This window comes from Ranitomeya imitator, chromosome 4, assembly GCF_032444005.1.
Source record: "Ranitomeya imitator isolate aRanImi1 chromosome 4, aRanImi1.pri, whole genome shotgun sequence".
Classification (NCBI taxonomy): domain Eukaryota; kingdom Metazoa; phylum Chordata; class Amphibia; order Anura; family Dendrobatidae; genus Ranitomeya; species Ranitomeya imitator.
Genome location: NC_091285.1, coordinates 20,491,611 through 20,507,063, shown reverse-complemented (window position 1 = coordinate 20,507,063; position 15,453 = coordinate 20,491,611). Strand labels below are relative to the sequence as shown.

The window sequence follows — 15,453 nt, the reverse complement described above, 5'->3', positions numbered from 1 at the left end:
CTTATAAAATGAAAGCTGCGCTGTGATTGGTTGCTACGGACAACAAGTCAGTGTTCATTGTAGCTTCTCTTCCCCTGGAGAAACCCTTATCTATTGTGGCTGTCAATCTGTGTTGGTGGGCGGGGTTATGTGGTACACCGCTGTATGGGCGTGGTTTTATCAACCTGATTATGGGCGTGTCCCGATATATGGGCGGGGTTAACACAGTGATTGACAGCTTATTATCAGTTGCGGCTTGTTGTGGGCGGGGTTGTTGCTGCTGCCGGTGGGCGTGGTTTTGTCTTATCCTTTGCTCCCAGTGGTGGGCGGTGTTGTTCTGCGGCAGCGCCACCTGGCGGGCTCCCGGGGACGCGCTCCGTGTATCGCTCTCATTCAGCAGCTGCCCGGGGCTCGGTGCCGGAGGACATGGGCTGCGGACGGGGCCGGTGCTGAGCGCGCGGGCCCGGCCGGGACATACACACTGGTCGTACGGGGCCGTCAGGATGAGCGGCGGCGGCTCAGCTTCGGGCTCGGCAGCCCCTCCTTGCCGCCTGGCCCATTACTTCGTGATCTGTGGGACAGATGCGGACAGCGGGCTGGAGCCGGATGAGCTGGCCGGTAAGATGAGCGCCGGGGTACGGGAGACGGCGGAGGGGGCAGCGGGAGAGACCCGGGCATTGTGTGCGGGGGCGGCCGGATGAGGGTGCTGGCATCAGATGGGGGCAACTGGGAGGGAGCCGGGGTGAGAGTGGGGGGCACTGGGGTGAGAGTGGGGGGCGCCAGGATGAGGGGTGCTGGCATCAGATGGGGGGCGACCGGGATGGAACCGGGGTGAGATCGGGGGGCGACTGGGATGAGGGGGGGCTACTGGGGTGAGAGTGGGGGGGCGCCAGGATGGAGTCTGCATCAGATGGGGGGCGAGTGGGATCAGATCAGGGGGCGTCAGGATGGAGTCTGCATCAGGGGGTGCTGGCATCACATGGGGGGCAACTGGGATGGAACCGGCATCAGATTGGGGGGCAACTGGGATGGAACCGGCATCAGATCGGGGGGTGACTGGGATGAGAGTGGATGGAGCCGGATCAGGATGGGGGGCGACTGGCAGGGCTGTGGGGTCAGTAAGCCAAACCTCCGACTCCCCAGCACTGGTCACTACTGAGCATGTGCATAAAGTGCAGCACAGATTCATCTCCACTAAAGGGGCTGTTATCGCTGTATATGGGGGGGCTGTTATCGCTGTGTATGGGGGGCTGTTATCGCTGTATATGGGGGGGCTGTTATCGCTGTATATGGGGGGGCTGTTATCGCTGTATATGGGGGGGCTGTTATCGCTGTATATGGGGGGGCTGTTATCGCTGTGTATGGGGGGCTGTTATCGCTGTATATGGGGGGGCTGTTATCGCTGTATATGGGGGGGCTGTTATCGCTGTATATGGGGGGGCTGTTATCGCTGTATATGGGGGGGCTGTTATCGCTGTATATGGGGGGGGCTGTTATCGCTGTATATGGGGGGGGCTGTTATCACTGTATATGGGGGGGCTGTTATCGCTGTATATGGGGAGCTGTTATCGCTGTATATGGGGGGGCTGTTATCGCTGTATATGGGGGGGCTGTTATCGCTGTATATGGGGGGGCTGTTATCGCTGTATATGGGGAGCTGTTATCGCTGTATATGGGGGGGCTGTTATCGCTGTATATGGGGGAGCTGTTATCGCTGTATATGGGGGGGCTGTTATCGCTGTATATGGGGGGGCTGTTATCGCTGTATATGGGGGGGCTGTTATCGCTGTATATGGGGGGCTGTTATCGCTGTATATGGGGGGGCTGTTATCGCTGTATATGGGGGGGCTGTTATCGCTGTATATGGGGGGGCTGTTATCGCTGTATATGGGGGGGCTGTTATCGCTGTATATGGGGGGGCTGTTATCGCTGTATATGGGGGGGCTGTTATCGCTGTATATGGGGGGGCTGTTATCGCTGTATATGGGGGGGCTGTTATCGCTGTATATGGGGGGGCTGTTATCGCTGTATATGGGGGGGGCTGTTATCGCTGTATATGGGGAGCTGTTATCGCTGTATATGGGGGGGCTGTTATCGCTGTATATGGGGGGGCTGTTATCGCTGTATATGGGGGGGCTGTTATCGCTGTATATGGGGGGGCTGTTATCGCTGTATATGGGGGAGCTGTTATCGCTGTATATGGGGGGGCTGTTATCGCTGTATATGGGGGGGCTGTTATCGCTGTATATGGGGGGGCTGTTATCGCTGTATATGGGGGAGCTGTTATCGCTGTATATGGGGGGGCTGTTATCGCTGTATATGGGGGGGCTGTTATCGCTGTATATGGGGGGGCTGTTATCGCTGTATATGGGGAGCTGTTATCGCTGTATATGGGGGGGCTGTAATCGCTGTATATGGGGAGCTGTTATCGCTGTATATGGGGGGGCTGTTATCGCTGTATATGGGGGGGGCTGTTATCGCTGTATATGGGGGGGCTGTTATCGCTGTATATGGGGGGGCTGTTATCGCTGTATATGGGGGGGCTGTTATCGCTGTATATGGGGGGGCTGTTATCGCTGTATATGGGGGGGCTGTTATCGCTGTATATGGGGGAACCTCTTGTCCGCCATTGGTTTTCGGTTTGCCGCTGACCTCTATACTGTATTCGGACCCTCTACCTATTGATTTTTGGAGCCACCATACAGACTCCCAGAAGGAGATTTGTGCTGAGGTAGACGGTGAGATGAGGCTGCGGCCTTCGGGCCTCCTGTAACTTCAGGTGCGGATTCTCTAGTAACCAATGAGGCGGCTGCTTTTCTGGTGGTCACATGACCCTTCTGGGCCTCCATCCATGGTGCCGGTCCGTTGGGCATTTGCCCGGCTGATGTTAGTGGGATCGGCCACGGGCGACGTCTCCGGGTTTGTGGCTCTTGTCCATCTGTGCCAATCCCGGAGGTCAGCCCTCCAGCCATCACAGGTGGTGGCCTATCCTAGCAGTCAGTCATCACTGTATAACGTGGTAATACCCCTTTAATGGAAGACTTAAGGGGGGGATGCAATTATGTCAAGTCTATAATTCCCATTTTTTAATCTCGGCCCCCCCGCTCCTGTATTATTATCACTCCGGTGCTCCATCACAGACTCGTCAAGGCTTTCTGTTGGCCGCCGTCTTCCCTCTGAGGTCGTCCTTCTTCTGCCACTTAATATGTCATTCGCATCGTTTGCTCCAGAAAGGAAGATTAATTAAGCGCTAAATGAATAATGATGAGATCTATTCCGGCAGAGCCGCATCATGTCTTGCCAGAAATGGAACCGGACCTGAACAGAACTACGAGGATCGGGCTCCTAGGGTAGAAGAAGGGTCACCATGTTATCACTAAGATCTGCTGCGCTGCTGGAGACTAGATAGGCAGGGCACACACTGATAGGCTGTATACACAGTCTGCCTCACTTTATTTATTTTTTATGTTGCTTTTTTTTTTTTTCAAGGGAGATGAATGTATGCAGCCCCCCTTCTTTCTTTCCCTTATCTGGAGGCTCAGGAGTGATTCAGTGAAGCTGTTAAACTCCATTCACTGCAGCTGCCATAAAGCGAGCTCATGCCGTTATGCTGTCTCTACACTAAGATAACAATGGTGACTTGGGCAGTACATGCATAGTGGCCAATATTTTACAATGTTTGTTCGATTTTTCTTATCGCCTGGCCAGATTCATTTTAGGTCAGGTCCCCCTTTAAATACAATTAAAGGGATAGTATTGGATTAAAATAAAAAAAAAAACACAGCTGTCTTTGCTCTGGAAACATGGCTATTCCTGTGCCTTGGGTCGCGCCTGGTCATTAAAAAAGAATGGCGGATGAGATGTAATGCTACATACATCCTGTCCTGTTCAACAAAAGTCATAAAAACAAGTTATTTCTTTTAATGATTGACACAAGGATGATCTTTCTTGTGTTGTTGTGCGTGATTTCTCTCGCTGCTGTTTGCTTTACAAAGACGAGGTCGCGCGTCTACAAACATAGAAAGGAGTCGCAAACACCACTGTGTGCACATCGTGACGCCGCCAGGTCACATAGTCCACTCCGTCACCTTTGTACTTTGCAGCTATCCAGGATTCTGTCTATAGGAGATCGCCTGCAGCCTAATGTCTGGGCCCCTGGCACTGAGTACGGGGTGGTCGGAATGACGTAGCGCAGAGCTGTGGCGCCAGGTGCAGAGGAAGCGCCAAGGACTGCGACCGAAACCTGCTCTGTGAGGCCTGACCGTGGTTTCGGGCTGACTGCAGTCTCCTACATGGCAGGAGGCCGGTTGTATGTGGCTACATGTGCCACGTATAGCAACACGTCCCTGTAGGTTGCTACTATATAGCACTGCTCATCCTGAGCCCTCCTCTTTCACGACTAATGCCCCTGCTCCATCCTGGGAAGAGGCTGGATGTTACCCGCCTGGTGTTGAGGAAGTATGGAAGGTGTTCCCTCCCCAATCGTGACTGTAAGGAAGTTATGGTTCCCCAAGAGCAAGGTGGAGATATCAAATGTAGGATTAGCGGAGGAGGTCGTGTAAAACTATGGCGAGAGTTCTGGCCACCTTTTTTCCCAGGGGGGGGGTTAGGTTGCGTCGCCCTTTACCCGGAGGGGCAGGTTGCGTCGCCCTTTACCCGGAGGGGCAGGTTGCGTCGCCCTTTACCCGGAGGGGCAGGTTGCTTCGCCCTTTACCCGGAGGGGCAGGTTGCTTCGCCCTTTACCCGGAGGGGCAGGTTGCGTCGCCCTTTACCCGGAGGGGCAGGTTGCGTCCCCAGCTTCCTTTTCCCGATGAGCAGGTTACAGCGCCCTTTTCTAAGGGGGGGGCAAAGGGGGGGCAGGTTGCTGCTCCTGGGACCCTTTTTCCTAATGCAGGGGCAGGTTGCGGCCCCCTTTTCCCGGGGCGGGGGAAGGTTGCTGCTCTTAGCACCTTTTTCCTGTGGCAGGGGCAGGTTGCGGCCCCCTTTTCCTGGGGGGGGGGAGCAGGTTGCTGCTCCTGGGACCCTTTTTCCTGTGGCAGGGGCAGGTTGCGGCCCCCTTTTCCCAGGGGGAGGGGGGGGCAGGATGCTGTTGCTGCTCCTGGGACCCTTTTTCCTGTGGCAGGGGCAGGTTGCGGCCCCCTTTTCCCAGGGGGGAGCGCAGGTTGCTGCTCCTGGGACCCTCTTTCCTGTGGCAGGGGCAGGTTGCGGCCCCCTTTCTGCAGGGGCAGGTTGCGGCCCCCTTTTCCCAGGGGGGGGGGCAGGTTGCTGCTCCTGGTACCCTTTTTCCTGTGGCAGGGGCAGGTTGCTGCTCCTGGTACCCTTTTTCCTGTGGCAGGGGCAGGTTGCGGCCCCCTTTTCCCGGGGGGGGGGGGGGCAGGTTACTGCTCCTGGGACCTTTTTTTCTTGTGGCAGGGGCAGGTTGCGGCCCCCTTTTCCCAGGGGGCGGGCAGGTTGCTGCTCCTGGGACTCTTTTTCCTGTGGCAGGGGCAGGTTGCGTCGCCCTTCACCCGGAGGGGCGAGTTGCGTCGCCCTTTACCCGGAGGGGCGGGTTGCGACTCCAGCTTCCTTTTCCCGATGTGCAGGTTGCGGCCCCCTTTTCTCAGGTGGGGGGGGGGAAAGGGGGGCAGGTTGCTGCTCTTGGTACCCTTTTTCCTGTGGCAGGGGCAGATTGCGGCCCCCTTTTCCCGGGGGGGCAGGTTGCTGCTCCTGGGACCCTTTTTACCTGTGGCAGGGGCAGGTTGCGGCTCCCTTTTCCCGGGGGGGGGCAGGTTGCTGCTCCTGGGACCCTTTTTCCTGTGGCAGGGGCAGGTTGCGGCCCCCTTTTCCCGGGGGGGGGGGCAGGTTGCTACTCCTGGGACCCTCTTTCCTGTGGCAGGGGCAGGTTGCGGCTCCCTTTTCCCGGGGGGGCAGGTTGCTGCTCCTGGGACCCTTTTTCCCGTGGCAGGGGCAGGTTGCGGCTCCCTTTTCCCGGGGGGGAGGGCAGGTTGCTGCTCCTGGGACCTTTTTCCTGTGGCAGGGGCAGGTTGCGGCTCCCTTTTCCCGGGGGGGGGGGGGCAGGTTGCTGCTCCTGGGACCCTTTTTCCTGTGGCAGGGGCAGGTTGCGGCTCCCTTTTCCCGGGGGGGGGGGGGGGGGGCAGGTTGCTACTCCTGGGACCCTCTTTCCTGTGGCAGGGGCAGGTTGCGGCTCCCTTTTCCCGGGGGGGGGGCAGGTTGCTGCTCCTGGGACCCTTTTTCCTGTGGCAGGGGCAGGTTGCGGCTCCCTTTTCCCGGGGGGGGGGGGCAGGTTGCTACTCCTGGGACCCTCTTTCCTGTGGCAGGGGCAGGTTGCGGCTCCCTTTTCCCGGAGGGGGGGGGGCAGGTTGCTGCTCCTGGGACCCTTTTTCCTGTGGCAGGGGCAGGTTGCGGCTCCCTTTTCCCGGGGGGGGGGGGGGCAGGTTGCTACTCCTGGGACCCTCTTTCCTGTGGCAGGGGCAGGTTGCGGCTCCCTTTTCCCGGGGGGGGGGGCAGGTTGCTGCTCCTGGGACCCTTTTTCCTGTGGCAGGGGCAGGTTGCGGCTCCCTTTTCCCGGGGGGGGGGGGGGGGGGGGGCAGGTTGCTGCTCCTGGGACCCTTTTTCCTGTGGCAGGGGCAGGTTGCGGCCCCCTTTTCCCGGGGGGGCAGGTTGCTGCTCCTGGGACCCTTTTTCCTGTGGCAGGGGCAGGTTGCGGCCCCCTTTTCCGGGGGGGGGGGCAGGTTGCTGCTCCTGGGACCTTTTTCCTGTGGCAGGGGCAGGTTGCGGCCCCTGACTCCTGTTAACTTCACTTGAGATGAAATGGAAAGAATCCGGCCTTCACCTCACTTCAATTTGGAGCTTTTCTGATATTCGGTAACATCAGAACGGGGCGAATAGAGAGAAGTTTTTGTCTTCTGCATTTTTTGCCCTTTTCCCTTTTTATTGATTTGTTCTTTATTGACTTTTGTGCATTTGGAGGAGTTTTACGCTCCAGATCTGGAATGTAATAGGCCTTTATAGCCGTGGCGGCCCCTCGTTTTCCCCCCTGTGAATGTAATAGACATTCCTGGAGCCCCCGGGCCTCTCCTAGCTGACCATTGTGGGTCCTCGGACCCCCTGCCCCCTCGTTATTCCCTGATTTATGGGGCGCTGACTGATTAATAGACACGGATGGGAGGAATGTGCCGGGATGGGGGGGCATCTACCTCCGGTTAGGCCAGCTATTTGTGCCCCCCGACCCCACTCCAGTGGTCTCTTTCAGAACACTCTGTGGGTTGTTTGTTAAAGGGGCCTGGATAGATGGGAGGGGGGTGGGGGGAGTTCTTTAAAAGGACGATTGATTGGATCTCGATCTGCTCCGGTTCCGGCGTCACTTCATCCGTCTTCTTCTTCCTGCATCGTGAACGTTTCATTTCTTTAATGAAAAAATAAATTGCTGAATAAGAAAACAATTTCACCGTCGTGGTGTGACGGCTCTAAAGATGTCGGATGATGATGATCGGGCATGTTGGATTTCGACATGCCCAATCCTTTGTTCTCAGGGGACATAAGCCGACTGCTCTGCTTAACCATGAAGTTTGCATTTATCGGGGAAAACTGGCCAATCCGGGTACAAAACCTAGTCTTATTTTCTTTATCTCCAACCCAGAAGGACTGTGATTCATCAGATACCCGTCCCTTTAAATGGTAGCGGCTCAGCGACACAGTAGTAATCTAGTAACTCCGGCGCTCCACGTTGGCGGCTATTTATATCCCGTAATTGTATGGAGTTTCCTTCCTCCTCCTTTTTTTTTATTTTTTTTTAAAGCAAAAACTCGATTCTTCCCACTTATATAGAAGCCAATAAAGCAAAAAATAAAAAAATAAATAAAGGGGAGGAAAAAAATGAAGACGTCTGTTGCTCTCTGTTATCAGCCATTTTATGAATTTATATCTGTTGCTCCAGTTTTTTTTTTTTTTAATCAAAACAATTGTATAAGAGTAAGAAAAAATAACATAATAATTAAAATAAACTAAAAAAAAAATTCCGTTTTAGGTATACAGCTCCCATGCAGATCTGAGACAGAAATCGGGCGGGGGAGGGGATAATAATTTTTTAACAAACTTTAGATTTGCTTTATTTTTTTTACAACTGCAATACAGATTTGTGTTTTCCATAGATAGGGTTTTTTTTTTTGCTTGTTTTTCAGTCTGACTCACATTTTTAACTTTCAGAGTATGACTGGCGGGATCAGACTACAGATTGTTTCTGTAGTCTGTTACCATGGTGACACATAGATCTGCATAGGAGCTGTAGACAAAAACAAAAAATTTCATCAGAAAGAAACAGATGTTGCAGGATTTCCCAGCCTAATATATATATATATATATATCTTTTTTTTTTTTTTGTTCTCCTGAGTGAAAGAAGTGATCGGATAATGGATGTGCGCGGGTCAGCGCATCACAAAGAGCCAGGTGACGGGCATCTCGCACAATGGCAGCGCGGGCCTCACAAGTCGCCATCTGTTTCTAGCCGCCTGTTCACAACAACCTTCTTTTTTTTTTTTTTTTTTTTTTGGCAAATTTATAATTTTATTATTTTATTTTTTTTCTATAATTTTATTTTAAATATTTATTAAAATATTTTATCATTATTCTATTAGAGATCAAATATACCCCAATATTTAATAACCTCCTAGGAGATTGTCCTAGTCGTGCTGAAAATATATAGGGTACACATGTATGATTAAACAGTTTGGGATGTCTGGGCTCTGGGAAAGCTGGGTGACGAGCTGTATGGTTGAGATTACAAGATTACAGCCCCTTTAAGAGGTGATAATTTATTATTGTAAAGCGCTGCGGAATATGTTAGCGCTATATAAAAAATAAAGATTATTATGAGGTTTTGGTTTTTTTTTTTTTGTTTTTTTTTTTGGGCAAATCCTTGCTGTGATATGGAATAGAGAAAGTAGGAAATCTAGGAAAGCTGGGTGACAACCCATATGGCTTCTCTTATAACTGCGGTAGAAGGGTCGATAGGCCACTTTCTTATCCGCGTACACACATAACATTTTATAACTAGTTAAATTTGCCATTCAGGGTGCTAGAAAAGCTGGGTGACCACCTGCAGAATATGGTTGCACTCACAGCTCTCAAAGGAGGTTGTCGGTTGAGTCTTTTACACTTGAAAATGATAATGATATGGAAGTAGATCTAAACTAGTCATTTGCCATTCGGGAATCTGGGAAAGCTGAGTGACAACCCATGTGGCTACTGATTTAGCCCTCCATGGTGGTTGTCGGTTTGCTTTCTTAGACTTCTGAATGATAAATCTGCCGGGAGTATATGTGTAACTGTGTGATAGGCAGATGTGGAATGCAGGAATCTAGAAAAGCTGAGTGACAACCTATATGGCTGCTATTGATCATTTCCACATGTGGTTGTCGGTCAACTTTCCAAGACTCCTGAATGGCAAGTTCTAGCATTGCATATCTACTTCCTTATTATTGCAATCAGACTAGTCATTTGCCATTCAGGAAACTGGAAAAGCTGAGTGAATTTTTTAGATGACGGTGATTCTACAAGGTTGTCAGTTCACTACTTTTTTTTAGGCTCCTGATTAGCACATTTATCTAGGAATATGGAAGTAGGCATATAAAAAGTGAATTACTAGGCTAGATTTGCCTTTCAGGAATCTAGAAAAGCTGAGTGACCACTTGTATGGCTGTAATTTCCGTTCATACAGGAGGTTGTGTATCTTTTTTGCCTAGACAAGTCCTTACAATTATGTGGAAGTAGACCTGTAATGCATCAAGACAATTCATATGCCATTCAGGAACCTGGAAAAGCTTAGTGACAAGCCATATGGTGACAACCCATATAGTTGTGATGACCTTGACTGGAAGCTGTCAGTCCACTACTTTCTTAGACTCTTGAATGGCAAGCCCTTATGGAAGTATTCATATAATGCTACAAAACTGATCATTTGCCTTTCAGGAATCTGGAAAAGCTGAGTGATAATCAATATGGCTACGGATATAGAGTTGTCAGTCCACTTTCTCAGACTCCTGAATTGCAAAGTTGTACAGCATTATGGATATATAGAGTAGATAAACACGTACATAACTAGGCAGATGTGCCATTCAGGATGCCAGATAAGCTGGGTGACAACCCTTTAATGGCTGTGACTACAGCTTCTATATGAGGTTGTCGGTCCATTTTCTTACACTATGGAATGAACAAGTTAATCTAGTAATGTGGGAGTAGACGTATATCTCCTGTGTTTACTAGATTTTCCATTCAGGAAGCTGGAAAAGCGGAGTAATGTGTTTTGTTTTTGTTTTGTTTTTTTCTCCATATGGCTGCGATTACAGCACCTACAGGAAGTTGTCAGTCTACTTTCTAACAATCCTGAACGGCAAGTCCTTGCAACGATATGGAAGTTAACATGCAATGCTGAAAAGTGTATCAATTGTCGTTCAGGAACCTGGAAAAGCTGAGTGACGTCCGATATTGCTACTTATACAGCTCTCCCTGGGGGATGTCTGTGCACTTTATATATCCATAGGGCTGCAAGGATAAGAGAGTACACCTGGAATTAGGCAGATATGCCATTCAGGATTTTAGAAAAGCTGAGTGCACATCTACTTCATGATGATCCAGCTTTCCGTCCGCATTGCAGCACTGTGTTTTGCCTTTTTTTTTGCTGTGCCCTCTGCTCTCCGCAGAGCCTCACGTGCCGGCTGTGTAATGTGAAGAGACAGATGACTCTGAAAGCAGAGACTTGGCTCTGACCTCCGCACACTCGGCTCTGCGCATGATCAGCGGCGCCACCAGACTGACAGCAGCAACCAGCGAGTGTGGCCTGAGGTCACCAGAAACTCACAGGTGCCGCCGAGAAACTTAATCTGCAGGAAACTGGCTGCCCCTTGAGATCTGGCGGCCAAGCATGCCCTCTTAAAGGGGCCATGCTTCACTAACGGCCTCTGTTACAGCCAAATATCTCACGTTTTGAGCACCTGCTGCCATTTCCCTGATCCCCCGGCTTCGTTGAGTCTCTTCACCTTGCTTCCATGTAGGTGTGGGCTGTGGGACACAATCCTCCCGTGACTTCTCCGAACTATAGAGGGTCTTGCTGGTTACTATCAGTCCTGAATTGATGGCACGGCTGGACATCTTCCGATTTTTAAAATGAAGCATGATGTCAAGTGTTCTTGGCCGACCACTGCGTCTACGGTCCTCAGCGTTGCCCATTTCTTGGTGCTTCTACAAAAGATCTCGGACTCAGAGTCTGCCTTTAAATTGATTGCCTGGGAGATACCTGGCTGATGCAGTATAACTACCTTGTGGCTTAGCTTTGCCATGATGTAAATCTGTGACATGAAAACGCCTTCCAGAACCTCACCATTGTGAATCAGACTTTGGCTGTTCCTCACCCAGTGTTAAACCTGCAGCACAGCTGTTTCTGTTAATGACTAATAAATATATATATATATATATATATATATATATATATACGCGCACATACATACATACGCGCACATACATACATACGCGCACATACATACATACGCGCACATACATACATACGCGCACATACATACGCGCACATACATACGCGCACATACATACGCGCACATACATACGCGCACATACATACGCGCACATACATACGCGCACATACATACGCGCACATACATACGCGCACATACATACGCGCACATACATACGCGCACATACATACGCGCACATACATACGCGCACATACATTCATGCACATACATACACACATACATGCATGCATGCACATACATACGCACATACATGCACATACATACACACACACACATGCACATACATACACACATACACACACACACACACACACATACACACACACACACACACACACACACACACACACACACACAGTTTCTTTCCTCGGTGCTGTGTCCCATCACTCCATGACATGGGAGTTCCTTCCCTGTCACCATCTGCCCGTCTGTAAATACAGTGTAATCTGCAAATGTCATAATCCGGAGGGCGATAGATTATTTTGCTGCTTATTCCAGTGTTTCCTCTGGATTTTTTTTGGTTTACATTTTTTTATGAGTGAGGGTTTTGTTTTTATGGACTTGTCTCGGTTTTATATCGGACTTCGCTGATCCTTTGTTTTACTTCCTGAATTTGATATTCCCCCGACTCCGGCATTTTTAACCCCCGCAGGAGATGATCGTAACTGCCATTAATAATTCAGGTGGCACTCTCCATATATTGTCCGCAGCTCGTATGTGTCTACACAGTGACTGCACCAGCAGAATAGTGAGTGCAGCTCTGAAGTATAATACAGGATGTAACTCCGGATCAGTAATGTAATGTATGTACACAGTGACTGCACCAGCAGAATAGTGAGTGCAGCTGTGGAGTATAATACAGGATGTAACTCAGGATCAGTAATGTAATGTACGTACACAGTGACTGCACCAGCAGAATAGTGAGTGCAGCTCTGGAGTATAATACAGGATGTAACTCAGGATCAGTAATGTAATGTATGTACACAGTGACTGCACCAGCAGAATAGTGAGTGCAGCTCTGAAGTATAATACAGGATGTAACTCCGGATCAGTAATGTAATGTATGTACACAGTGACTGCACCAGCAGAATAGTGAGTGCAGCTCTGGGGTATAATACAGGAGGTAACTCAGGATCAGTAATGTATGTACACAGTGACTGCACCAGCAGAATAGTGAGTGCAGCTCTGGGGTATAATACAGGATGTAACTCAGGATCAGTAATGTAATGTATGTACACAGTGACTGCACCAGCAGAATAGTGAGTGCAGCTCTGGAGCATAATACAGGATGTAACTCAGGATCAGTAATGTAATGTATGTACACAGTGACTGCACCAGCAGAATAGTGAGTGCAGCTCTGGGGTATAATACAGGATGTAACTCAGGATCAGTAATGTAATGTATGTACACAGTGACTGCACCAGCAGAATAGTGAGTGCAGCTCTGGAGTATAATACAGGATGTAACTCAGGATCAGTAATGTAATATATGTACACAGTGACTGCACCAGCAGAATAGTGAGTGCAGCTCTGGGGTATAATACAGGATGTAACTCCGGATCAGTAATGTAATGTATGTACACAGTGACTGCACCAGCAGAATAGTGAGTGCAGCTCTGAAGTATAATACAGGATGTAACTCAGGATCAGTAATGTAATGTATGTACACAGTGACTGCACCAGCAGAATAGTGAGTGCAGCTCTGGGGTATAATACAGGAGGTAACTCAGGATCAGTAATGTATGTACACAGTGACTGCACCAGCAGAATAGTGAGTGCAGCTCTGGAGCATAATACAGGATGTAACTCAGGATCAGTAATGTATGTACACAGTGACTGCACCAGCAGAATAGTGAGTGCAGCTCTGGGGTATAATACAGGATGTAACTCAGGATCAGTAATGTATGTACACAGTGACTGCACCAGCAGAATAGTGAGTGCAGCTCTGGAGTATAATACAGGATGTAACTCAGGATCAGTAATGTAATGTATGTACACAGTGACTGCACCAGCAGAATAGTGAGTGCAGCTCTGGGGTATAATACAGGAGGTAACTCAGGATCGGTAATGTATGTACACAGTGACTGCACCAGCAGAATAGTGAGTGCAGCTCTGGAGCATAATACAGGATATAACTCAGGATCAGTAATGTATGTACACAGTGACTGCACCAGCAGAATAGTGAGTGCAGCTCTGGGGTATAATACAGGAGGTAACTCAGGATCAGTAATGTATGTACACAGTGACTGCACCAGCAGAATAGTGAGTGCAGCTCTGGAGCATAATACAGGATGTAACTCAGGATCAGTAATGTAATGTATGTACACAGTGACTGCACCAGCAGAATAGTGAGTGCAGCTCTGGGGTATAATACAGGATGTAACTCAGGATCAGTAATGTAATGTATGTACACAGTGACTGCACCAGCAGAATAGTGAGTGCAGCTCTGGAGTATAATACAGGATGTAACTCAGGATCAGTAATGTAATATATGTACACAGTGACTGCACCAGCAGAATAGTGAGTGCAGCTCTGGGGTATAATACAGGATGTAACTCCGGATCAGTAATGTAATGTATGTACACAGTGACTGCACCAGCAGAATAGTGAGTGCAGCTCTGGAGTATAATACAGGATGTAACTCAGGATCAGTAATGTAATATATGTACACAGTGACTGCACCAGCAGAATAGTGAGTGCAGCTCTGGAGTATAATACAGGATGTAACTCTGGATCAGTAATGTAATATATGTACACAGTGACTGCACCAGCAGAATAGTGAGTGCAGCTCTGGGGTATAATACAGGATGTAACTCAGGATAAGTCATGTAATGTATGTACACAGTGACTGCACCAGCAGAATAGTGAGTGCAGCTCTGGGGTATAATACGGGATGTAACTCAGGATCATTTTTGTTTGGTGTATACAGCCAACACTGTTAGTGACAGACAGTGTGTGCATCCTGTTGTGAAGGGAAAATGGTAATTACTAATTTCCAGGAGGAGTGACAGAGGGACAGCATGAAGTTTATAAAGAATAATTTGTATAACGACTCCAGGATTCATTATTTTCTTCCGGAGATAATCCCTGTAACACAACGTGTATTTTATATCACGTTCTCCTGATTCGCAGACGTCCCGCAGGATGAGGGTATTAGCATAGAAATTGCGTTCTCTCCGTCCCCGGCCCACGCTGGGATAATTTGGCCTAATCTCGGGAAACAAGAGGAAAAATTTGAGCCTCCCTGCGCGTGTTCTCGCCCCCGTGGTCGCATTCATCTCGCTCATCCTACTAAGCTGGAATTGTCAGGAGTGATCAGCCATAAGCTGCCATGAAGACGCTGCAGAACCCTGCCCTTCGGCGGCAGCAGAGACGGCGGCGGACACGGCTGTAAATACATGGCAGGTTGTCCCGCTGATGCTTCTGTGAACCTTGATCAGTGTTAAGTCATAAATCGTTCGCTGGGTGCTTAATAATCTACATCCCTATGAATGGAGCACTACTGAGCATGTGCGACCACTGCTCCATTCACTGTCTATAGGAATGGTCGCACATGCTCACTGCCAGCTCCATTCACCCAGACAATTTTTAGGACCATCCTGCCCAGAATTGTTGAGGGTCCTAGTCTTCAGACCACTCATCCCCAACCCCGCAACCAAACATTTGTCACCTATTCTCTGGATTGGTGACGCATGTGGTTTATAGGACAATCCCTTTAAGTTGTTCTCAAGAACCTTGTTACTTGGCTCCTCTCATTCAAGAAGCTGTAGTCCCTGCTTAGGTGCGCCTATGGGCAATTAAGGGGACATGGTGCCACCCTTTCATTTGGCTCCTAGAGGTCCGACCATTGGTAATATATTCCCAGAGAATCCCTTTAAGAATTTAAAGGGAGTTTTGCACCCCAAACCTATTAAGCACTAGTTGAATGGTGA

General features: G+C 49.7%; 1 protein-coding gene across 2 annotated transcripts in view; it reads left to right on the top strand.

The window, feature by feature from the left end:
* Positions 1–364: 364 nt before the first annotated feature.
* The window catches only part of DENND5B (DENN domain containing 5B), a 70,967-nt gene continuing 55,878 nt past the window's right edge, over positions 365–15,453 (top strand). For both annotated transcript variants that reach the window (XM_069763283.1, XM_069763282.1), the window contains exon 1: positions 365–597. In XM_069763283.1, coding sequence (XP_069619384.1) covers positions 483–597 — 115 coding nt within the window. In that variant the 5' untranslated portion in view covers positions 365–482. The remainder of the gene's footprint in view (positions 598–15,453) is intronic.